The sequence below is a fragment of the Dicentrarchus labrax genome, unplaced genomic scaffold (assembly GCF_905237075.1).
Source record: "Dicentrarchus labrax unplaced genomic scaffold, dlabrax2021, whole genome shotgun sequence".
NCBI classification, from domain to species: Eukaryota; Metazoa; Chordata; class Actinopteri; family Moronidae; genus Dicentrarchus; species Dicentrarchus labrax.
In genome coordinates, this window is record NW_026136706.1 from 14,122,971 (window position 1) to 14,147,739 (window position 24,769).

Sequence of the window (24,769 nt, forward strand, 5' to 3'; positions counted from 1 at the left end):
AACTTGTGATGAGCAAGTCTTTGGCCACATGCCTTACAATATGTACAATTGTAATGTATTTTTTTTTTTAATTGGATTTTAACTCTGTAACTAAGGCTTTTGTAGTGGCATTTTCACTGGACTACACGTTTTTCTGAAGTATCTACATTTATTGGTGTACTTTAATAATAATAGGTACATTGTGATCAAATTATTTTCAAAAATAGGAGTATGGAATATTTTATTTTCTATGTGTCCAGTATCTTGAATGTGTCAGAATGAGTGACTTCACAATGATTTAAAATAAAAAGCCTCCCTGCATACAGGAATGTTGCTCTCAGCTGCAGTATAACATGACAATAGCCATGGAGAATGCACAACTGTTTGGTGAAAAATATGATCACCTGAATGGTGCAGACATCTGACCTTTTCTCAGTCTCCCTTAACATGTCCCTTCCATACAATCAGTGTGAGAGCGGCGCACAAGAAAGGCCAGTCCATTAAGAGAATATGCTAATTTTGCCATCCGCTCCTAATTGATGCCATTTTACCAAGTAAACAAGACTTCTGTCTACAATGGATGTGTTTCTGCCAGTTAAAAGGATATTTCAGATCAGCTTTTTCCTGTAATTTTCTCTCTGAGAGCTACTGGTGTGCCATTATTGCAAATTATAAGTCTCTCCTTTTGAGGAAAGGTGCTATTCTTGCTGTGTCTTTTTCCCCTCCTTAAAGGCCATCCACTATTTTTTGTCAGTCACCAGAGAATCTTCATTCACGTGAAAAGGTGTCAGTGCCTGACCATTTGAGCATGATGACAGACACCCAGTAGAAGTGTGAGTGACTGCCTGACACCATAGAGGTTTGTCAATGATGTCAACGGCACTCTGGCAGCTAACACAGTATTGTCCCAGACACTCTACAGGACAGCATCATAATATGGGACGTAGACAGGGTGTGATGTGTTATCTCTACAACCTCGCTCCCATCCTTCAGTCTTTACCACAGGCCATGACTGAAGGTCTATGAGGATCCCTGATGCGCCGAGTTGCCTAGATTCATCTTCCCTGTCAGCCACGTAATGCTGTATGAGCTTGTTCCTCCATTCAAGTAATGCTGATGAATCTGCTGTCCAGATGCCTTTCGCTCCACTTTGTTGAAACAGGGGGATAGACCCATTACAATGTACCTTTTGGTCTGACCATACATGATCATTTCTCCCCTTCTGCCAGATTGTTCTTTAGCGAAGAAGCTATCAAAGTGTGTGTGTGTGTGTGTGTGTGTGTGTGTGTGTGTGTGTATGTGTGTGTGTGTGTGTGTGGGGGGGGGTGCATGGCCAGGCAGGCAAGGTTGACTGGCACTCAGTGCTAAGCTGTCTCTCTGAGGAAAGGGCTGTTTAAAAGGCAGGAGCTGGCAGCGGAGCAGACCTCTCAGCTCCCTGTCTAAATACTGCTTCTGTGTGACTGACAGCAAGGCAACAGCACACTGGCATTCTCCTTTCAGCCACTCAGCAACCCTTTAACAAAAACCACAGGATTTAACATAAAACTCAGACCAGAGTGTCACCTAATGCCACATTGCTGCCTTCACAGCTCTTTAAATTGTTTAACATGACAAGCTGTCCTTTTGTTGTTATTCTTGTGCATGTGATATGACCTTGTGGCTCTCGAGAAAAATGCTATTATTACGTGAATTAATTAGGATGATTTGAATACTCACTGAAATTTTACATTACAAAGTAGTCATCCTTCACATTGTAAAATACAGTATGTTTCTGTTTTCTAATGATATGAGCTTATGAAAAGTAGTCCTATGTACTTTGAATTGCTGTCCTTGGAAATCATACAAGTTAGCTTCATCTTTGATTTATTGTTATTTGTTTAGAGATTGACCTTTCTAAATTCAATTTTTAGATATATAAAATGTTCTTTTCCCATACAAGGGACAAACAAGAGTCATCAACAGGCAAAAAGAAGACATTGTAAATGTTGCAAAAGCTTAATAGCACAAAATTAACAATCTATGTGGTTTTGTTGGATTCAATTAGAGGGATATCTTGCTATTTCATGATGCACTTAGGAATGACAAAGCACAGATATAAGTATTGATTTTTTTGTACCCATAACCAGATAAACAATATGTATATGTATGTATTTGCAGGGCAAATTGAATCAAAATGCACATATTACATTGAGGGCCCTGGAAGAATGACAACAATTGAATTTGTCAGTCAAGAATTTAGTTAAAGAGTTAAAGACCTTTGATCTACCGGTGGGTAAAATGATTCGAACCATCTAGAGTAAGAGATATTTATTGCATCTTGCCTTTGTTACTGTTGTCTTGCTTTTACACATGCATTTTTTTGTTTTAGACGCTCGTTTTCACTCAGTCTTGCAGGATGCATGTCTGTTTGTGTATTTGCTTATTTCGACTCCTGAATATATGTGTGTTTGTGCATGTTTGTTTGCATTTTGTGTGTTTGTAGGTCTGCATATGTGTGTTTATGTGTGAGCCAACAGAAAAAAAACTGCCTGTGTTCATGTATTCTTTAAACTGGTACATGTATGTTTGTGCATGTGTGTTACACATGCATGAGCTTGTGTGGCGGGGCAAGTGTGAAGGGGATTGTCTCCAAGTGCCAGAGGTAGCAAGGAGAACGATAGCTATGTTTGTGGATTAATAACTATTAATTCTCCTTTTGACTGTAATTGATGCTTAAATCTCCGCTCTCCTCCTCCTCTCGGCAGACCTCTTGTCCCCCCGTCAATTCTGTCCTTCTAATAAGGGCATTATTCCAAGGGATTTCATGCATTCTGATAAATCAAATTAGAAAGCCAGTGACTTAGATAGATTGCAGCAAGTAATTAGAGAATCCTCAATGCCTTCCTCGCTGCCACTCATTTGCAAGAGTCTTTGTTATCTACCTATCTGGGCGCAGCATGAGGCGGTGTGTGTTTGCATCACTTTTCCCTCTTAAAATTCCTTCCTTATGTCACTGGAGAGACAGATCCCAGACCATATCTTGTCACCCAGGCTAGCACACCGCACAACGGACAGCGCAGTGGGACAGCCGTTAATTGGAGCAACTTGGGTTGGTAAGTACCCACGTGTGTGTCAGTGACATGCAAGAACAAGGAGATGGGCTGACACATGGAGACAGGGGACACCCTGGGCTGGGCTGCGCCCCCTCCCCACCTACGCACACACATACATACACACACACCTCCGAATGCCCCTCGCCCTCTCTCCTTGCCCTCTGGAAACAACACCATGTTCCTGATACTGAGTCACTGGTCACTATCCATGTCAACTGAGCAGCCTTGCTCGCTTAAATGTGTGCGCTTGTGTGAGTGTGTGTGTGTGTGTGTGTGTGTGTGTGTGTGTGTGTGCGCACGTATCTGTTTGGAAAATTAATACAGTAATTGTGGTTACGAAGATAAAATAATTGGCCCATTTGTTATTATTTTTAAAAAATCTATATTTATTTGTATTCAAAAATCTGTGTTGGATTTATGTAATCAGGCACATTTGATCAAGTACTGCAATTAAATACACATTTGAGGTAACTGTGCTTTACGTACACCACAATTGTACAATTGGAGGGAAGTATTCTACTTTTTTTGCAGAACAAAACTAACAAGCAAAACGTACAGTGAGCTTGTAAGATATGATACACTGTTATAGATTAAACTACCCAACCTAAAATAGTAAAACATTAAAAATCAGTAATATAACAACCACAGGGGCCATTTCTATTCTTTATGAGTTCTGTTACTTTAGGTACATTTAGCTAATAAAACTACTTTTACTCAAGTGATATTTTCAATGTAGGACTTTTACTTATTGATATTGATTCTTTTATAAAAGATAGAAATGCTTCTTCCACCACTGCTTGAAATTAGAATGAAATATTTGTCAAACCAAAAAAGAGAAATTGCTCAATAGACTGGACCAGCTGTGTACCTTACAATCATCTCACAGTCCAAAGTCCTGACAGCTGCACTTCCTCCTGATCTACCGTATCCCCTCTATGGCATTTTTCTACCTTTCTTTTCCACTTCCCCTGCGCCCCCATCACAAACCAGTCTGACAGAGTTCACTTTTCTCCTTTAAGAGGATGAATGAAGATAAAAAAGCAAAGCAAAATGGAGCATGAGAGGCATCACTTGCTTTGATTCATGATAGCTGGGAGTTCTCTGCAGCCTGCCTGCTTGGCTGCCTGCCTGCTCGTCTGCCCGTCTGCTCCTTCCCAAGTACTCTAATGGAGAGCTGCAGCATGCTCGCGCTGACACCGTCAAGCCATCAGGAATGGCTGATTATGGTGCTAAATATTGATCTCGGCCTCACATGTGTCAAAATTCCCCCCACCCTTTAATTAGAATTTCCCCTTCGCGCCATACAGGAACTAACCGAATATATTAGAGGACTTCATGAGGAGGAGGGGAGTGCAGCTAGCGGGGCATAATTGTGACCTCTTGTCTTGCCTCTTCCCTCCCGAGTTTTGAGATGACTCCCAACTGTCTGTCTAATGCTTCCGTTTTCTGTGATAATCAGACTTATTTTCCTCGTCTTATTACAGAATGATCGGCCGGTCTCTCCCGTTCTCCATTCCCCTCTCCCCTGTCTTGTCCCTCCTCCTACCATCTTTGCCCAGCTTATATTTTTTCTAAATTTTGCATGGACTGTTAGAGAAGGCTGTCTTGAAAAACAAATGTGTTTGGATTTGGTAAAAGATTATAATAAAAAATTGCCTTGTTCTCATATTTGAATGCACATCTTCATGCATGTTGTATTTAATTTAAAAAGCTCTTTAAAAGAGTGCTTCACTGATTTAGCATTGCACTTTTATAGCACTGTTAGACTCTTGATGGACAGTAAGGATCCAAAATAAGGATCAAAATTGATGCAACACAACCAGGTTTTTTGTTTCAAACATATTTCTTCCTTGTCAAAACCTGGTGCCTACATTACCCACAAAGCAACTTGAGTGCTGACAATTTGGAGGCGTTACGCTAGTAGCGGCTAATGTAGCCTCGAGCCTTTAGCCTCAAGCTGAGATGAGGAGCTCACTTCTTTCTAAGCCCACACACCAACAGATTTCTTTCAATTTTCAAATTCGTAGTCTGCCCCAACTGATGCTGACTCACGTGACATCACTTGAGGCAATTTATCCGACGTTGTGCAGCTCCCTCCAGAACCACAAAAGGCTTTTTATAACTATTTTTCCCATGTGCAGTAGTACTCCTCAACACTTATAAAATCAGTGACGTTCTGCTTTTATGCCTTTTTTTTATATCAGCAGTATCCTTGTATTTCTTCTGATTAATATTAAATAAATATAGTATTCAAGCAGATATGGCGCTTGATAAGAACACCATGTGATTCAGAGATTTTAATTTCAGTCAGGTTAAAACTAATATCATAATGCATCATATAAATGCTTTGTGTTGAGATTGTATTTGAAATACATGTCTGGTGCCATCAAACTCTTAAACTTTTACTGTACTGAACTATCAGACCATTAGATTTGCTTTAAAGCTTCTTCAGGATTTATTATTTATACTTGTCCTCACTACATACTGTTGCATACTTTTGCTGTTAAATTTACTTTAAAGTTTAAATTTACTCTGCAGCTTTTCTTTTTTTTGCTCAGGCACTAAAATGCTACCTTCTTCCCCATCCATTTCCTCCACCTCCCTCTGTCCTCCTTCTCTATCTCCAGCTTTAAATCCATCTTTGCCACCTTTTACCAGCTTACTTTCCTCTTTCCTCTTTCCTCTCTCCCCTCCAACCCCTCCTCTCCTCCCTCCCTCCCTCCCATTTCTTGGTTAGGAGGCACTGGTCGTTATTGTAGGATGCTGGCAGGCTTGCCGTCAGCTGCATTCTGGCGAGAGTCAAGTGCCACAAGGTGCCTTTTTCTATTTGTTTGTTTCATGCTACACTGCACCAGCCACTGACCTGTGGTAGCCATGTCGTGCAAGAGGGAGGCAGGTTCATCCAATCAAAGAATGGCTGAAAATTAACACTGATCTTTCCATTCCTGAAGAGGGACTGTGGCAAAAGGCAATTTCACGACCATAGTGTGGATTCTGAATTATTTTTACTAATATCAGGTCCATCTTTTTTTTCTATTTACATTTTAGATGCACACATTTATTTTAACAGGGTTTAAATATTGCTCACTCTCATTCTGTTTGCGATTGAAAATGTTTTTACTCAAAACGAGTTTTTTTTTCTTCTTAATCTGAAAATGTGATATTCTAATTTCACAGATTTGTTTTTGTTTTTTTTGCCAGTGAATTCAATCTGATCCCCTGCAATTCAGTACATGCAATATTCATAGTTGATCCATTGACTGCTATTCAAGCGGGAACTATTTGAAGAGGGAAAGTTCATGTGCATTTTTGATGGATTGTGCATGTCTTCCCCTACTCTATATGGATAGAGAGCTTGTTTGAAGGTCAGTGATTCTCTTCAGTCAGAGTCTTCCCTCAGCACTCCTTTTTGGGGGGAAGAATATCTCCGGTCTTCACTCCATATTTTTCAAGTGCTTCTAGGATGACTAGGTTGGATGACCTTGAATCCTGGTGGAGATGAATCTCTTTGAGCCTCTTCTCTCTTCTTCTCTCGGGGAACTCTGTCATGAAGAAAGACAACGACCTTCTCCCATCAGACTTTTCATGTAAAATATCCACTTTTCCCAGACCCCAACCTTTTCATGTCTTTGATATTTTGTGTTTCTCACCGTGTCTGCATTGAACTACATTTCCCCTTAAAATACATTGATTTATTTATATTTTTGTGAAGTTAATGTGCTTAATTTGGTTTTCCATTCATTTGTTTTTAACACATTTTTAAATCATATCCTTCAATTTCTATATGTGCATTTAGGAAGGGGATCAATATTTAAATTTTTTTAATATTTATGCGTGCGTGCGTGTGTGTGTGTGTGTGTGTGTGTGTGTGTGTGCCTTTGTGTTCGCATGTAGGAACGAGGGGTTGAAAAGGGGTTGAGTGGATCTTGAGAGTTGGCAGGTGCATTATTGCAGCAGGCTCTGCCTAGCTTGACATGTGTGTGTTCCTAATCTCCTAGTGATATGACAAAGCTGTGTGGGAGCCTGGGCTGGATCTCTTCTGACTGTTGTGACACACACACACACACACACACACACACACACACACACACACACACACACACACTACAACCCCCCTCTCCTCTTCCCTTTTGTCCAGAACACACACACATCATATTCCCCTCTTGACCCCCCAAGAATCCACCACTCCACTGTCTACAGGCACATTTCAACTGTAGATGTGTGCTTAAATGTGCTATAAGTGCTTTGTAAAACCATCACAACATGCATCTTTTTGTCACTCTGTGCATGCCTATAGTGCATGTATTCATGCACACAAAAACTAATGCATACACTAGCAGCAAACAAGAGCAGAGGCCTAAGACGCCCTGTAGATTCAGTAAATCAAGTGCTCAAGTGTGAGTGAATTTCAGGCTTGTTTACCGCCTGTTAGTCAGCTCGGATAAGAAGTTGTTGGTTTTTTGAAAAATACATTAAAGCAAGCTCTTTTATTTCCTTTTCTCAACTTGATATGATCTCCACCGGGCTTCAGCTTAGAAGCAAATAAATACACTGAGGGGATGACTTTGTAGCTACAAAACCTTAGCAACCTTTTTCCAAGTTTGTTTAATCAAGGGTCGGTACAACTGGGGTCTTAGGTTCGGTGCTCATAAGAACTAATTTTCTGGCTGAACCCTCAAAAATCCTTCAGTAAACAACTTTTGTGTAATTCTGCAATTGTCCAAAGGGAGCACATAACTTCTGCTACACCTGTGTTCTTCTAAATGAATAAAGCTGTGCTGTAATTTCTATATAATGCCTGAGGGAAGTGTTTATGGGGCTATTTTATGGCTTTTATTAGAGAACGGACAGTAGAGACAAACAGGAAAGAGAACTGGGTGAATGACTTGCAACACAATTCCCCAGCTGGAATCAAACCACGGATGCTTCTACTTTAAACCTCTATGCTACCTGGGCACCCATGTACCTGCTCTGGATTTCTTTAAGCAAATGCATATGGAGACAGCTGCAAAAGACTGAAAGGAACTCTAACACTTAGCAGATGATACAAGACCACACACACACACACACACACACACACACACACACACACACACACACGATTTGACTCAAAGACATGAACAGATTACATGTGCATGGGTGTGTTTAATATGTTTCACTTCACATAGAGCAGCGGCACAAACCATAACACAGGATGAGGGCATATTCTTGCGGGAACTGAGCCAGTGCATCTGACCATGTTGACATTTTACACACTGACATCAGATGGCGGGGTGGGGGGGGGGATAGTTTGCAGCCCTGCATTCAGTCACACTGTCACAGTAGAAGGTGTAAATGGGGAGGCATTAAGACATTAAAAGTACCAATATTACAAAATAATATTCATCTAAGAATACATAGATTTGTATGTTAGACTACTACGATAAGATAATGTAGATGTGATTTTTCAGAGCGTCCTGATTTTACTGTCTGCTTGGTGACACCCCACATGCGTCATCAAAACCAGATTCTTCTCCTGTGTGTTTTTACAGTTTGCTCCTGGGTCTCCTCCGGCCTCGCCCCAGAGACCTAATGCATCATTTGAGGCTCACACAATTCACTGCTTCTCAAGCCACTGGCTCCTACCAGCCTGATAGAGGCATTTTTCACCACTTAGAAACACGCACTGTGTGTCCGATCCCTTCCTCCTTAATATGTCCTCTATTACCATCAGGCATTTATGCCTGTTTTTTCTACTTCAGTAACCACTGAGCACCGGCTTCATTAAAACTAATTGAATTGGAAAGATGTCTGCCCGAGGAAACATTAACTCTTTCTATTAAGGGAATTTCCGATTTCATTTTGTCAATAAGGTCAAAGGACTGAGCCTGTGTGTTCAATACTGATACATTCTGTGGCCATAAACTTAAACTGTACGGATATTTAATTCAGGTAGACCGAGCACGCTATAAGCTCCTTGAATGTACAATTCAAACTCTGGTTTCTGGGGATTACATAATAATTTGTTAAAATCCCCCTACTTTCTATCTCTCCAAATCTATAGTTTCCCGCAGAAACCCGAAGAATCTCCTCTCTAACATAATGTCCTGTCAATTTCATTGCATTATTAATTTCTTGTGGTTAGCACAATTGAGTCTTGGTACAAGCATTGCATTAATGGTCTTTTACTGACCACACTTGAAACAATAATTTGATGGCATCCGTCAGAAATCAATGTGCAATAACAGAGCATACACAGCTGTTTAATATGAAGTAAATATTTATGAGTGATCTGACTAGGCATCAAGTCCAGTCAATCTTCTTTGAAAGGATCTGTGCAAATGATTAACCTCATTTTACTGGTGCTGTCTGGGCTGGTAATGGCCATTAGAGCTAAGAAGGAGTGAGGCCTTTGATTTTTGGCTCCTCATCATTCACAGCTTGTCGCATCCCTTCATCCTTCATACATGGCTGCTGAATTGATTGTCTGTTTAGTCCTATGAATGATAAAGCTGCTCTGGGCCACAGGCTGAGAGGGACAGACACGGCTCACTTCCATCTATATGCAAGGTGGATTTCTTTTCCTGCCTCGCCACTTGGAAATCTGCTTTTTGCATTATTTATTGGACAATCATCAGCATTTCAATATGGTAAATCAAATAGTCACAGTAATATAACTATAGGCAGTCATATCCAAAGGGCCATCATTCGACTCATTATTCATTCATTTTGTTTAGAGCTATAGTCGTCAGGACTCGTGAGATTCATAAGTTGTGTAATCAACATGTTTTACTGCGCGCACAGCAGCCTCCCTGAACAGAGGGAAAGGTAACATGAAAGGAAGTGATTCTGAGCGAAGAGTGTGTAAACTGAATGTGCTGAATGAATGAAAAGTAGCAGAATTAATGAAAAAGTTGTATGTTACCGCAGACTGCTGATGAGACTGGGTGGAATATAACCTTGATGGGAAATAGCAAGGTAAAGAAGCAGAGTGCACTGACATGCTGAAAAAAGTCATACGAGTTGTTTGAATCACTTCATTTCAATGAAAGTCAAGTAATGAAGAGCATTTTATGCCATTGCAGTCATAAAGCAGTGCCATGTGGATCTATTTCAGGTCTTGCACACAAGCTATCTAATAAGATTTTCACTTTGTACCTCAAAATAACTTGTGATGCCACACACATAAAATGTAAAGAAAGATAATACTTAACTGTAATTTACTCTAGGCTTAATTTTATCCAAGTCGGAGAAAATTACATGTTGTGTCTGAAACTCATATGCTGTATAGACAGAAGGTAGATCATCAACGCTCTGTATCACACAAGTTTGTAGCATGTGTTACGTGTGCATCTTTATAATTATTCTCCCTCTGTATCTTTCACTGACTGCTGCTGCACTCTATTCTTTGCGGTTGAAAATATAACCAATTTCTACTTCACCTAAGCGTAATTCCAGTAGCAGTTTTTTTGCAGCAGTGAGTTTTCCTCTTCAGAAGTCTGCCTACCAAGTTCTCATGTAGTGCAGAGGTGAAAGGTCAAGTGCTCTCCCACCACAGGGGATCAGATGAGGCTAAGGTCTGGCTTATCTTGGCCTCCCAACATGGTAATTCACAGACTAAACGTAAGTCGTAGCCAACACTGTCGACATACAAACCTTTTTTTTTACAAATAAAAGACAAAAGAAAGTATATCCCTGTTGTTGGGGAATGGCTCCTGATGTAATTTGGTCGTTTTGTTAATGGTCAAACGACTGCAGCCAGCCACCAGACTGAATACACCTACAGCAGAGCTACAGCCCTTTAAATCCGCCGAGCGCCACATGTGTGAAGCTGTCAAATTGCATCAGAGAGTTAGACGAAAGTGCAGCTGTGTGCAGCTGTGCATGCAACATAATCCATGATCGTCACAGTGTGCATGGTGCGTGTGTGTGGTAGCATCTAATAGTGTGAATGTGAAGCAGCGTTCTCAGAAGCTGGGACCCGGTCTTTATAATTCGATTCCTTTCTCACTTTGTGCACAAGCACTTAGCAGCACGCGGCACCGGCTCCGTCCCCGTCCACCTTCACCTGCAACCGGCTTCAGTTTGTTGTTCTGTGTGCTGGAGCTGAAGACAAGACTGAACAACTGGAAAATGATTTCTTTTGGGGTTTTTTTTCTTCCTAGTCCTACTTAGTCTGACACAATCATAACCTTCCGCTGATGTCAAGAGTGGGGAGGAAATTAAGTCATAGGCTGGTAATGAATTTAGACTCCAAGTCCTCCAGCATATATAATCATCCGGGGAAAAAAACACTGACAGAAGTATTAGCTACTTGTGTCATGTTTTATTGTGTCGAGATAGACATGTTTAAAACCTAACTGTACTTTGAGTCAATAGAGAGAACTTGTGACATTGTAGTGCACCCTTTCAACAGATCTGCTAAATGTCAGCAAACTGGTTCTGAGTGTAATCCCAATTTGCCTTGGAATTAGCACTTTACAGTGACGATCTAATTATTTAGACAATTTATTGCCTGCTGCTAATATCTCTCAAAATAAGCTGTTCCCTTCATCTTGATCATGTGATAAATGTGGAATCACTGAGGATAAGTTCCAGACATGCCTCAGAGCTTGGCGTCACTTCTCTCTTCTGATAGACTAAAGGAAAGGCTTTGTGACAGCGGCACTGCTTCACTCCGTGGGCCAATCATTGCCGTTTTATATACATTTCTAAATTACTTTTCCTTTTCTGCGATTGCAGACTGCCATATGCAAATTTGGGTGCGCAGCAACATCTCAAAGTGGCTCGAATTGTAATTGTATGAAAGCAATCAGTAAACGGGATTAAAGGATATACAGTAGGACTTTTACCTGACTGAAAACAGAAGCGGGCTCTCCGGGTGTTTGCGGGAGGTTGGGTGGTAATAACCGGCTCAATATTTAGGGTTCTTTTCATTAACCAGCTTCGGTAACAACTTTAATGTACAGCTGTGGTTGTAGGGGAAAACGTGCCTGTGTGTGGCATCAGCATCATATCTTTGTTGATTACTTAAAATTACGCATGAGGTGCAGCGCGGTGACGCACAGTGTAAAGCGGTGCCACCTGTGCGCAACCAGGATTCACATTTCACAATAAATCTGTTCTTTTCAGCCGCACATTGAACATGTTTTCTTCTGAGCAGGTCGCTGGTAATCGGACTTGTATTGTTGGAAAACTGCACGTTTAAGTTCTGGTTCTGGTCTAAGTCGTCGGCAGGGTAAACTGGGTTTAATTAAACAGTCAGCGTTCACATGATGGAAGTGTAGCGATTTGAAGGAGCGCAACACAAACAAAAAAGATCTCGTATACAAATTGAAATAATGTCACATTTTTAATCCTTTGACTAGGAACAAGGGAGGTCGGTCCAGAGAGTCAACCTTAAACTTTTCATTTGCATCAACTTTCGCACCAGCAAAGAACATCCATAGAATAAACTGAATTATAAAATCCGATGTTCTTTTTCTATTTTATTGTTCGCTCAAAATGTTACTTTATTTTGGGATTAAAACGAAAGATGAAGACTCTTAAATTTAATCCACTGTAGCCTTTGTCAAATACAAATAGACATTAGAAAAAGAAAAGAGGTTTAAACAGCCTGGGATGTGTTCATGAAAGCTGCTTCTTTTTTTAACAATTAAAATATAAGAAATATAGACACGCATGCAGGAAAGAGCTGTTCCCCAAATTTTGAGTGTATTAAAAAGTAATTTAGATGACTGAAATATCCGCTCAGTTTTGGTGTAAATAAAATTATTAAAAATGGCTAAATAATAAATATGTGCAACATATTTTTGTGTAAACAAAAAAGAGAATTTAAACTTAAGTCATGCCTAGGCCTTCCCATTATTTGCGACATGTTCACAGTCAATAACTTACTACATGAACTGAACAGATCTACACAATTTCACATTTAGTTCAAGTTAGATACTAAAAGAAAAAAAAGAAATACGTATTATTATTACTTATTATTAAAATGGTTGATCCCTGCGCAAATAGGCCTGCTAGCGCTGATCACAATACTTAGATACTTACAATAATTAGAAGTTAGAAGTAAAGTAGCTCAGTCCGATCAGTGAGGTCTGAATTTAAAGAATAAATTAATTTCAGAGAAACTATTTAGCAAAGAATTGATTTAAAAGTTTTATTTGTAAACATTAAATATTTCTTTCTCTCTAAAGTTTTTGAATCCGGCACCAAATGCGTTACAGAAGTTGTAAGTACATCATGATGTCAAAGATGTGGGCCTATATCACACACTCATGAACCTCTTGATATAAGGATGGAGTTTTTCATTTCCAAAACGTGTTAAATCATAACTACCTAGACGTTTATAAGACATAAAACATAGACAACGTGCTCAGCATGAACTTGGATGGTTTGAAATCGTTTAAATTGCACCATGCTTAGTGTAGCTCTTGGCAATAGAAATAATAAATATATAGAAACGTTTATATTCAACAGCAACAATACTTACAGCACATACAAACAAGGAATGTCTGACAGTTTTACAAACACCATGGGTCCCTCATTTTCTATACAGATGAGATATTTTTCCACATATGCGTCATACATAAAAGGAGTGCCATAACTACGAATCTGTATCAAATCTAGCAGACTACATAGTGTCCGGTATATATTATATATAGACATCACCTCAGCAAGTGCCTATAAAAGAAAGAAAAAAAAAGAAAAACTAGAACATGCGTTGTCTTTTCTGGATACTTTTTGGGATCCTGTCAGAAACACATAGGCACGAGTCAGAAAAGAAAAGAAAATTAAATCTTTTCATTATAACAAACTTTGTACACATGTTATAAACCGATGCATTGGAGGCATCACATAATCTATTATAATATACAGTGTGTGTGTGTGTGTGTGTGTGTGTGTGTGTGTGTGTGTGTGTGCGTGTGTGCGTGTGTGTCCATATATATAAATGGAATATATTACATCTGAGTATGCTGAATCAGTAGAGCCGATGTTAAATAAAACAGTAAGTGATTGCAAGACCGGATTAACTTTGTTGACAATTTGTCCACTGGAGAGAAATTCCCCCGGATGATTCACTCGTTTGGCACTCGAGAAAACAATTTCAATGAATTAAAAAGGCCTACAGAACAATCAAACTTTCTGTCCCTTCCTCTTGTTATTCTTTTTTTCCCCTTTTTTTTCATGAATCCTTACTCATAAATAGTGTAATGTTGTTCTATTAGCCTACGGAGCTTGCAAATATTCAGAAATAATAGCGTTAAAAATCTGTCAAGTCTGACTCAAACAGTCTTTTTGGAAGTTCTTTGAGGTCTCTCCATCGAGTCAGACTCAGAAAGGTAGGGTGTCGAGGAAAAGTTTGTCAATTATTGCTGGCGGAGGGACTAGATCTTCTAGTTTTAGGTAAAAGATACGCTGCAGACCTTGAGTACATAGTGTGCGCAGTTCAGGGAGCTTTCCCAAGAGTTTTGACAAGTAGTTGGGACGATTCAATCCACCGCCATTGAATGTCACTTGATCCTTGAGGCAGTTGACTATCTTGTTTTGGAGATCCTCGACTCTCTTGGGTTCCTTGAGCCCGTGTCGCTCTGAAATATAGAAGAAAAAGGACACAGGAGAAATTATTTCCGATGCATTCACGTTCTCTGTTTTTTTTGCATGCATTGTAGCGCAGGCAGAGTTCCCACAGGCGCAGCCGCCCTTTACGCACCTGTTACCATGGCCAGAGCTGCGATGCAGGAGAAAGCTGAGATGTCTATGTTCATGCTCTGCAAGTTGGAAGAAAACTCCACGATAGCGTCCACCCACTCTCCAAATCCACGGACGCACTGTAGCCTGTGTAGCACCACTCCATTACAAAAAATAAGTTTGCCTTCCACTGGGTTGGACCTGCAATTAATAAGAAAATGCCATTAATTACGCCTGGCAATAAATGGGAATTTAAGAGCCTTCTTATTATTGGGTAGCTAATAAAAGCCAAAGCAATGAAGCTTGAAGGAGGAGCTGATAATTATCCAAAGCCTGGATTGTTTTGTTTAATAATTACGCGGCTTACCTGTATGCCAGCCGCAGGACAAAAAGTTCCAGGAAGGCGGATTCAAAGAGGAGATCTTGATCTTGCTTCGGTAGATCAGAAAAGCCAGGGATCTTCTCCGCCCAGCCCCGGATGATCTCCATGGAGCCCGTCAGGAGATCATAGAACTGCTGGATGTGCTGAGTGTTGTCTCCAGCCATTTGGTAGTCAGGGTTAGCCTGGAACTGGAATTTAATTTAAACAGCGCCTTAATGAGGTCCTTTAAAATATATAATCCGTGAAATTGCAAATGCCCATTTCCAAGAGGGAGAGGGTGCTTTTTTACTATTAAATTCGTGTCGTCTTTTTTATTAAGTTCTTTATTTCAACGCAATTTACTAAGGGAAAAATATGCCACATTAAAAGCCAGACAAAGTTAGGAATTCAGCGATGTATTACAGAAAACTTTCAAGGCAGTAAATTGTTACCTAAAAGCAGGACTAAATTAAAAAGGCCATCAATCTTGTTGTTGCTTCTGTTTTCAGCCAGACTTGTAGTTGTAACTCAGTTCTTTTTTCATTTAAGCATTGTGTGTGTGTGTGTGTGTGTGTGTGTGTGTGTGTGTGTGTGTGTGTGTGTGTGTGTGTGTGTGTGTGTGTGTGTGTGTGTGTGTGCTATAATTCTTGGATCGTGGTACTTTACTTACTCTGGAGTAGTCCAAAGCAGACATGGAGGGGTTGGAGTCCACATGGGCCCTAACAAGTGCGCTTATGAGGCTCACCGGCGGCGAGGGTGGGGAGGGCTCCTGGGGACTTTTGGGTTTGGATGGTAGACGTCCTCTCCGACCTTTCAGATTATCCGTTCGGACAACTCGATTGGAAGAAACACATGACATATAAGTCACTCATATGCACTCCTGCTGCTGTGCGTAAATACTTAAATATGGTTTAAATAATAATCCAACACTCCATTACGCACGTTTTCTCAGTGTACCGGTGGGGAAATATAAACAACTGGTCTAAAATAATTTAATGCATGGCCTAAACATACCTTCTCTCACCATTCCGACGACAATGCACTTCTGGAAACGGCAGAACTGGCAACGATTTCTTCGGCGTTTGTCAACAGGGCAGTTTTTATTTGCTAAACACACGTATTTTGCATTTTTCTGAACGGTGCGCTGGAAAGAAAGAAAAGGCATATTGTCACTCAGCAGGCCTGTTTGTAAGGCTGTGTAACACGTAGAACACGGACTTGGGATTGCTGCACAACTGATACCAACATAAAAAAAATGAAAACGATATAATATCTGTCTCATCTCCTGTTTGGGACTGCGCTATATCAGCCAACAAGAGGGAATAGACAGTCAGCAAATACACATTCGTGGTCTTTCATATTTTACTTACTCCTCTGAGATCCTCTATGTGTGGATATATATGATTGTCACATGAAGTTATTTTACGCACGCACTTTAAGGTGTTGCTTGATAATATTTGGTGTAGCCCGCATTGAAAATGTGATTCTATTAAATGTTTAGGCTGTGTTATCATTGTTTTGTTTTTTTAAGATCAACTCACGGGCGCCGTGAATATTAAGGAACACACAGCAGATTGTTTGCCCCCTGTAATAACAGTTACACTGATTCATGGTTCCTGTCATCTCAGCCCACCTTGAAAAATCCTTTGCAGCCCTCGCAGGTTCTCACTCCATAATGCTGGCAGGCTGCGTTGTCCCCACAGACCGCACACAGACCCTCGTTTGACGGAGATCCTCGGGACGGGGGCGATGGCACTTGGCTGTCCACCAGCTGGTGCCCGTGGCCGAGCTGCAGGGAGTGAGGAAAGGCCAGACCAGCCTGTTTCCGTATGGCGCTGGGCACCGCAAAGCTCTGGCCGTCCAGGCCGCGGTGCACGCCCGGGTTGTCGTGGTTCATGGAGACGTGTAGCGGCCCATCGAACCGCATCTGACAGCTGGAAACAGGAGTACCAGGCGGGGACTGCTTGAAGGAGAAGAGTGAAAGCCTTGACACCGGATTCTTGCGCTGGTCCATCATATGAGACGTGGCCGCAACATAGTTCTGGTGGAAACTGTGGAGGGATCCAGGGTCCTCCCACATGTGATTGGGCTGAACCTGGAAGTTTGGTGTGCTCGGGGCATGAGGTGAGGAGGGTTTGAAGTACATAGGCCCAGAGTGAGCCATCATTTCTTCCGACTGGGGTGGCAGGTGGCTCTGCTGATGGTAGTTGTGCATCTGGACGTCCTCCACCTTGATAGAGGACTGCTCTCCAGAGTGGGGCATCTGATACAGACAGGGCGGTTTAACGTCGTAACTGGTGTTATAGTTGTCCATGAATGTACTGAAACTCGGGAGAGAAGTAGTAGCCGTGATCTCAGTGTTGGTCAAGTCCATGCTAAACTTAACAAACTCAGGTGTTAAGAAGTCGCAGCTGTATTCTCCTGCGGTGTGGTAGCTGTAGCTCTGGGAAGCAGGACTAGCTCCTTGAGGTGATGATCCATACTGAGCCTGAACGCAGGGCATGGCTGAAAACCAAACGGAGAAAAACACATCAGAATTCCTCAAAGAAATGTTTAAACCGTGAAAAAAAGTTTTATAATTTAGTCTATTTAAACTATTTTTACTCTAAACAGTGAATACAATAAATAAAGTGCTTTACATTAAATCAGTCATTTCAGAGTAAAATCACAAGAAACAATAACACATCTGTGTGTTTTTTATTTGTAAATAGTTTTCAATATCATACCTCAAGTCTTCTGACAGTGTTTCGGTGACACTTGAAATGGGTAATGTCAGGAGTTGTATGGGTGTCAGGATTCGAGAAAGCGGCTCTGTTCTGGATCTTCCCCTAATAAAACACATCACTTTGACATTTACTAGATTATAAAATAAAACAATATCTAAAAAAAAAAAAGAAGACAGATTTAGCCTAAACCATTGCGCCCAAAGTGTGCACAAATTCGAATTACGCACAGCATTTCTCAAAATGTCTTAAAAAATGTTGATACCGAAAGAATACAGGCATATAGAAATATAACAATATAAGTCGTCTCTTGCTTTTGTTATTATAAAGTGTGGGCTTGTTCGCAACTTCGCGCACTTGACAATAGTGGCAACTTGTCTAGAAAGCAGAACGCTTAAGAATCCTCGCGAAATATATATTAAACATCCACAGATCTGAACAGCCTGAGCCAGACTCAGTTTTTTTTCCACAATGTCAGTTTAACAGTGAAAAGACGACTAAAAGAAAAAGAAAGAAAGAAAGAAAGAATAAAAAGATTTAAAAAGGAGAATGCGCTGCAAGTATAAAGCGCACACACAAATTATGTCGCCAAAGAAAGAGAAAGAGTGGATCTTACCTCTTTCACATGAGGATCGTGGCTTTCAATCCATGCGATAAGCATGCAGGGGGTATTCATCAATTTCTGTAAAAGCTCCAAATCATGAGCGTCGGTACCCAACAATGCCAGGCAGGCAAACCTTGTGACTCCGCGTACTGACAGCGACACGAGCTTCGACTACCCAGTCTGGCCAATGTGGCTTTGTTTATGTGAGCTCTGGATACCGTGGCCCACGTGTTTCACAGCGCTACGTCATCGGCGTCGACACCGACAAGGACCAATCCGCTTGGGAACTTTCTCAAGCCCCAATTTTTCTGGCGAGTATGTTTGTCTTGTGGTATGTGTTCTATGTTGCTTCCCACATGGACATTAGCAGAGATGTAGTGGAGGGTAAAACCCCTCTATGCTCAATTCAGAAACCTTTGTGTTTGCAGAGGACTTAAGTCACGCTTGTTTTGGGGCTCACATGAATCTCATGTGCTGTGATTTCATTGTATTTATCACAGGTGTGCAAAGTAAATGAGACAGGTAGTGATGAGCTGGTGGTTTTTGCACATATAGGCCTAATTAACTTTTGTTAATAGTTCTCTTCAAGTCACCTTTGTTTCCTCCACCACGTCATCACACACAACTATTAAGTCATTCAATGTTGTGCATGATGCATTAAAGGTGAACTTCTAGGTTGCAGCAGGCCGGCATGTAAGGTAGAAACATCCCTGCTGATATTACTGAGTCTATTTATATCCTGATAGTTGTTATTTTTTGTGTAAAATTGAGAAGAGTGTACACTGGCACATCTAGGCACAGTTATGTCACAATGAGGCTGATACGCCAGACTCACTACACTCGTATGAAACAGGGCCTAATGAAGCGGGGGGTCAATATTATTCTTCGTTATCGTCTGACAGGATTTCTGTATTTCAATTGTGTTCCAAATTTAGACCTCAGATGGGGTGGGGTTTGCGGGCTGGGCTGCCTATTCATAGGGCTGCTATAGTGTATGTGAGCTGCTGGTGCTGGAGGAGGAAGGAGAAGGTGGGGTGGGGGCTGGGGGGGGTAATTAGTGGGCCTGCAGCCAGTTGTCATGGGGGAACCAATTCAGTCCCCAGAGAGGGAAACGTGATAGGAGCGGGCAGAATGGAGAGTGACGCAGAAAACGCTCAAGTTGACGCAGCCGCCAAAATAATCTTTTGGCCTTATTGTTCTGCAGCGATGGAATAACTGATCTCAGTGTAATCTTACACCAGCACCTTGTAGCCAATCAAGGTGGCCTAAATTTCTCTAGATGCATTTTGGCCTGGGCAGCAAGCCAAGGTGAGGAGAAGGGAGTGTGATGTGTAGATATGTATGCCCCACATGCATGTAACAGCAGCCAGCATCACAGAGTGAGCAGCATCCTGTGTTATTTCTAGTGGAATGATGCTTTATTATACGACCCACAGAACAGCCATCAGTCTCAGAGCAGGTTTCTTTTTTTTTTTGAGCCCTGTGCTCAGTGCACACAAGGACAGAGTGTGGAAGGAGAGGGAAAAAAGAAAACTGTATATCATGGTTACACTCACCTCTAGAGGACACTATTGTTCACCAGCCATACATCAACCAGCTCCTGTTTCTTACAATTAACCTTTTAATTAACCTAACCCCATTAAGGCTGTGTGGTCACGCCCAGTCGTTTTCAGGTGGGCTATGAGGCAGAATTTGTAAATTACAACTTTCCCACACACTGCACTGTGAATATTCAAGAAGCTAAATAATGTAGTTAAAGTCCTGGTGTTGTTTTTGATAAGTTGTAATTATCTTGACCTCCTCCACGCCTTTATGGTAGCCACTAATTAGACCACCCTTCACTTGCATCTTTTACAGTTGCCAAAAACCTTGGACTGTGTGCTGAAATTTACTGACCATACACATGTATTTATGTGAAGCACCTCATAACAGATTCAAACTGATTTATCTGAAAACATCCATGATGGGACGCTGCATGGTCACACTGTTTCTGTAATCCATTTACCATTTAGAATTTGGAATGAAAACACAATTAGCAGTTTAATTGGCCATTTTACTGAAGAATAATTAACTTCCCATTTATATGCACAATTAATTGACAGCCATTTGAAAAGTGAGGAGTTAGTTTTTAATCACACAGAAGTTATTTCCTGAGATTATATTTTTAACTTTGTTTGAAGAAATGTCTTCTGACATTACCAGTTTCAGTGTGCGACCGTGCACGCCTGTATACTGTGTATGTGTGTGTGTGTGTGTGTCTCTGCATATCTCTGCATGTGTGTGTGTGTGTGTGTGTGAGAGAGAGAGAGAGAGAGAGAGAGAGAGAGAGAGAGAGATGCATATTTTTTCAGTGCCTTACAGACCGTCACAGCTCCCCATTATTAATTTCTCTGCAGGTACAATCAGAAAATCTGCAGGAAATGCACTATACTGGTTGATAAGATGAGTCGTTTTCTCAAGGTCACATGATGCTGATGGACCCCAGTTACAGTCAGACCAGCGGCTGTCTGCTACCTGAAAGGTTGACTCAGGGGGAGAGCCAGTAAATCAACAGTGATCACGAAACTACTTTTTTAAATTTGGATCCAGATGAATAGCTGTTATTAGCAAGTGTGCCAGCCATGTAAAACTTCCAAATCCAAGTTTTGTCTATCATGCCTCACTTTTCTAAACTCCATCAGTGTGGGTGCACAGGCAGTGAAGAGGCCAGACTAGCCACTAGCTTCCAGTGTGGAAGTGGTCTTCTTATTCTGGCCCACCTTCAGCATCTCTTGCATTTTGGTCCACATGAAATGGTCCATTTTATTTATTTTTTTATTTCATCGGGATACAAAGAGAAGGACTATGGTTTGGATTATAAGATCACATCAGAGCATCTCACTCACACAGACCATGAGATGAATTTATGTAGGGGAGCAAGACTGGATGCGGTCATTACCAGAGATAATCAGATACTTTGTTGTACTATCGTAGTGAAAGTTGCTTTTCTAAAACTACCAGTACTGCATTTTATTAAAGGTGTAATCTCTATCAGAGTGTCCAAATTGTGCTGATAAAGTACTGCACTCAAGTGAACTTTTGAGGTACTTTTACATGAGTATTTCTCTGCCACGTGTTTCTGCCACTTACTATTGTTCTTGTATTCCACTACATCTATCTGCCTGCTATAGTTTTGTTTCAGATTAAGACTTTAGATACAAGTCACGATCAGCTCATTAAAATATGATGATTTGTTAAAGGTTAAAGGTTTAACAGCCAAATAGTATACAGAGTTGTTAAAATTAGCTCCCCCTGTTCAGGGATCAAAATGTGTAATTCTTTACCTACAGAACACAAACTGGATCCTGACTGGGATCCTTTTAAACCCAAACTGAACGTTTTTGAAGAGAGATCAATCAGGTGTGTCCAGTTTTTATGGTGCTTTAATGTATTAGTTTGTATCCTGTATTGTCAGTATCTCTTTTATTGTACATGGACATTGTATTGTATTATTTTAGAGAATAGATGTTGTAGTGTGTTGCATTTGTTTATGCTACATACTTGTCCCTATACAAATAAACAATTAAATACATCAGCTGCAGTATCAAAGTACTGCTTACATGTGTGCATCATACTTGTGCATACTTTTACTTCAATGGAAGACCTGAATACTTCCTTACTGTTAATGTATAAGCTGCACTTTAATGATGTGCCTGGTCCTGGTAGTGTAACATACAGAATAAGAAGAACAGTATTTCTCTCTGAAGTAAAGAGGAGCCGATATATAAAGTTGTAGAAACTGCACATATTTTGTGAAGCACCCTTTTTTTTACAAATTGAAAATTTGAGCACATTTCTTGACAAAAGTATGAAAATACTTGAGAAAGCTCAGAAAATCTTTCTTTCTTTCATTTCTTAGTCTCTGATTGATCCACTTACTACTTTACATTAGTGAGCCCACAAAACTGGTTAAGAACTTGCAGGAGTTGTTCTACTCTCCTTAAATTGAAGCCTAGGTAGTTTGCAAAATTTGCTGGTCCCTCACACAAACCTCATTTCATTTCTAAGCACCAGCAGGTATCAAACTTTCTGAGAATTGAACAGCCCGACCCTGAAGGCATCCCTTTGCTCAGTGTCTTCTTTCCATTTCTAGATTCCCTCTTTACAAGCTTAAATGTCTACTTAATATGCTTTAATGCCTGCTCTTTAGAGCCAGGGAGCACTTCATCACTTTTATACACCTTTATATAACACACTGTTAACTAGCAATGCCTTATGGAACAGCTTGTCGTGCAGCTGGAAGGCGCCTCCATGGTATGATGGAGGTACCTGTTCACCATTCACAATGAGACAGTAAAATGGGAATAGAGGCCTCTGCATACTGCTGCTGTCTATATCAGTCAACGATGAATATTCATGAATCACAGTGTCATGACATGCTCTGTAATTGGCAGCAACATTAGTAATGACACTGCTGGTATCAAGTCCCTGCATATTCATGTGGTGGGGCAATATTTCCTCGTGGTGCTGTTTTTTTCTCTCCTTCTGAAAGTGAAAATGTATTCTGAAGCTGCAGGTGTCCCTGGTGCCACAATCAATTGCTGGCTGGATTGTGCCCCAGTGAAAATCAGACAAACCATTAGTTTCTTTGTCAATCTCTTTGATTAATAATATATCTGAATTATAAAAGGTTGGGAGGACTCTAAATAGTGTAAAGTGAATCTCTTTGTAATAGTTATGAATTCAGGCCTTAAGGACTCCTATACACCACGTTGTTGCCACTGGCTATCTGGCATTTAAAAGATCACTTATAAAATGTATTGATGACTTTCTCCTAAAAGGTAACACACCAAATTACTAAATAATTTTAGGTATGTGAGAAATTATTCTACGTACAGTTTATCTCTTAACCAAGTTGTTTGAGGTGTGAGTAGATTTATCAGCTTGTTCCGGCTCATCGTGGTTACACACTGATAGTGGGCACACTGTGGCAGATTTCCTTTTTGTACTGAAATATTCTGCAACTTCATTTCGCCCCCACTACAGTGTCCTAGAATGGATGATGAGGGAATTGGATAAAGCTTTGCCTAAGCTGCAAGGCTTTCTCCTCTAAGCAGCTGGATGGGAGGATTTTTTTTTCTCCTCATGGCTTCAGTTTAGTGCAGTGCACCATTCAAACTGTGGTGTAAGGAGGCAGTTCTGTTTCTAGACCAGCAGTAGGGGCAGTATTGAGATGCTAACATTGTTTACAACAAAGCAAATTTCATAGGCGCACTACTAGTCATGCTTCCAGTGGTAGAATAAGTATTCGGATAGTGTACTGAAGTAAAAGTACCAGTACAATGTATACATGCTCCATTACAAGTCCTGCATTCAAAATCCCACTTAAGTAAAAGTCTGAAAATATCACCAGCGAAATGTACTTGAAGTATCAAATTAAAACTCATTCTGCAGTAAAATGTCCCCATGTGACGGATATATTATATATGACATTATTACATTGCTAATACAAACACATCAGTGTGTACTGTTGTGTGTTTACTGTTGTAGCCAGTCAAGATGGAGCTAGTTTTAACTTCTTTATATACAGTTACTGTAGGTAGCGATGTGGTTCCCAACCAAGGGTTGGTCTCTCCAAAAGGTCACAAGATAAATCTGGAGGAATGAGAGATGATTAATTAATAGAAAGATGAAAAAACTAAGTTCTGTTATACAAATCTCTCTTTATTATTATTTTGGTCTTTTTTTTCCTGTTTGGGGGGAAATATTGAATAATTGTACTTCTTTGGACCTCAAAAAGTGATTTTAATGAACCCATACGAGAAGTTTAGAGGAGATGTCTCTCAACTCAGAAACATGATCAAGTGCCCCAACCAGACACTGCTTTCTTGTTACAAGTCAAAAAGGTTGGGAACCACTGGTTTAATCTTTAAAAGTGTGTTTTATGTAAAATCCTAAACTGAAAGGTAATTAGTAACCATGTAAAATAAATGCATTGAGAGGAGAATAAGTATAAAGTAGCATAAAAATGGAAATACTCATGTAAAAGTACCTTTATTTTCTCCTTAAGCACAGCACTTGGGTAAGTATGCTTAGTATTGCTTTGTATGTTCACTTGATGAATGCCTGCAAACTTTGGGAAAACAAATAAAAGATAAGATCCATACATTTTGAATATAGCTTAACTGCCACACTATGCCTTCTGTATGCACCTGCACTCTGCAATCTTTTCTGTCCTTTTTGCTTTTTCTTATTGATCACCAACTGAGCTGTATCTGTGCATTGCAGGAGGAGGCATAGCATTCCACAAGGCAGTAATGGGAACTGCTGTCACTGCTAGAGGAGGCTTGTTTGCATT

General features: G+C 40.5%; 1 protein-coding gene across 1 annotated transcript; it reads right to left on the bottom strand.

Annotated features, from left to right (window-relative positions):
• Positions 1-13,198: 13,198 nt before the first annotated feature.
• On the bottom strand, positions 13,199-18,610 carry nr4a2a (nuclear receptor subfamily 4, group A, member 2a). Its single transcript, XM_051404814.1, has 8 exons — positions 18,445-18,610; positions 17,832-17,933; positions 16,739-17,610; positions 16,120-16,249; positions 15,776-15,939; positions 15,112-15,314; positions 14,767-14,945; positions 13,199-14,644 (listed from the first exon to the last, which is right to left on the bottom strand). Exons 3-8 carry the CDS (start codon positions 17,606-17,608, stop codon positions 14,388-14,390), a joined length of 1,803 nt encoding a protein of 600 aa, XP_051260774.1. The 5' UTR covers positions 17,609-17,610; positions 17,832-17,933; positions 18,445-18,610; the 3' UTR covers positions 13,199-14,387.
• Positions 18,611-24,769: the final 6,159 nt, after the last annotated feature.

What these genes read in the sequence shown, in the direction of transcription:
- nr4a2a (XM_051404814.1), bottom strand. Translation starts at nt 17,608, where the DNA reads ATGCCCTGCGTTCAGGCTCAGTATGGATCATCACCTCAAGGAGCTAGT. An exon ending in GCTGCAAAGGATTTTTCAAG is followed by an intron (nt 16,250 to 16,738) that starts GTGGGCTGAGAT and finishes CTTTCTTTCCAG; the next exon opens with CGCACCGTTCAGAAAAATGC. An exon ending in GTCCTGCGGCTGGCATACAG is followed by an intron (nt 14,946 to 15,111) that starts GTAAGCCGCGTA and finishes TATTAATTGCAG; the next exon opens with GTCCAACCCAGTGGAAGGCA.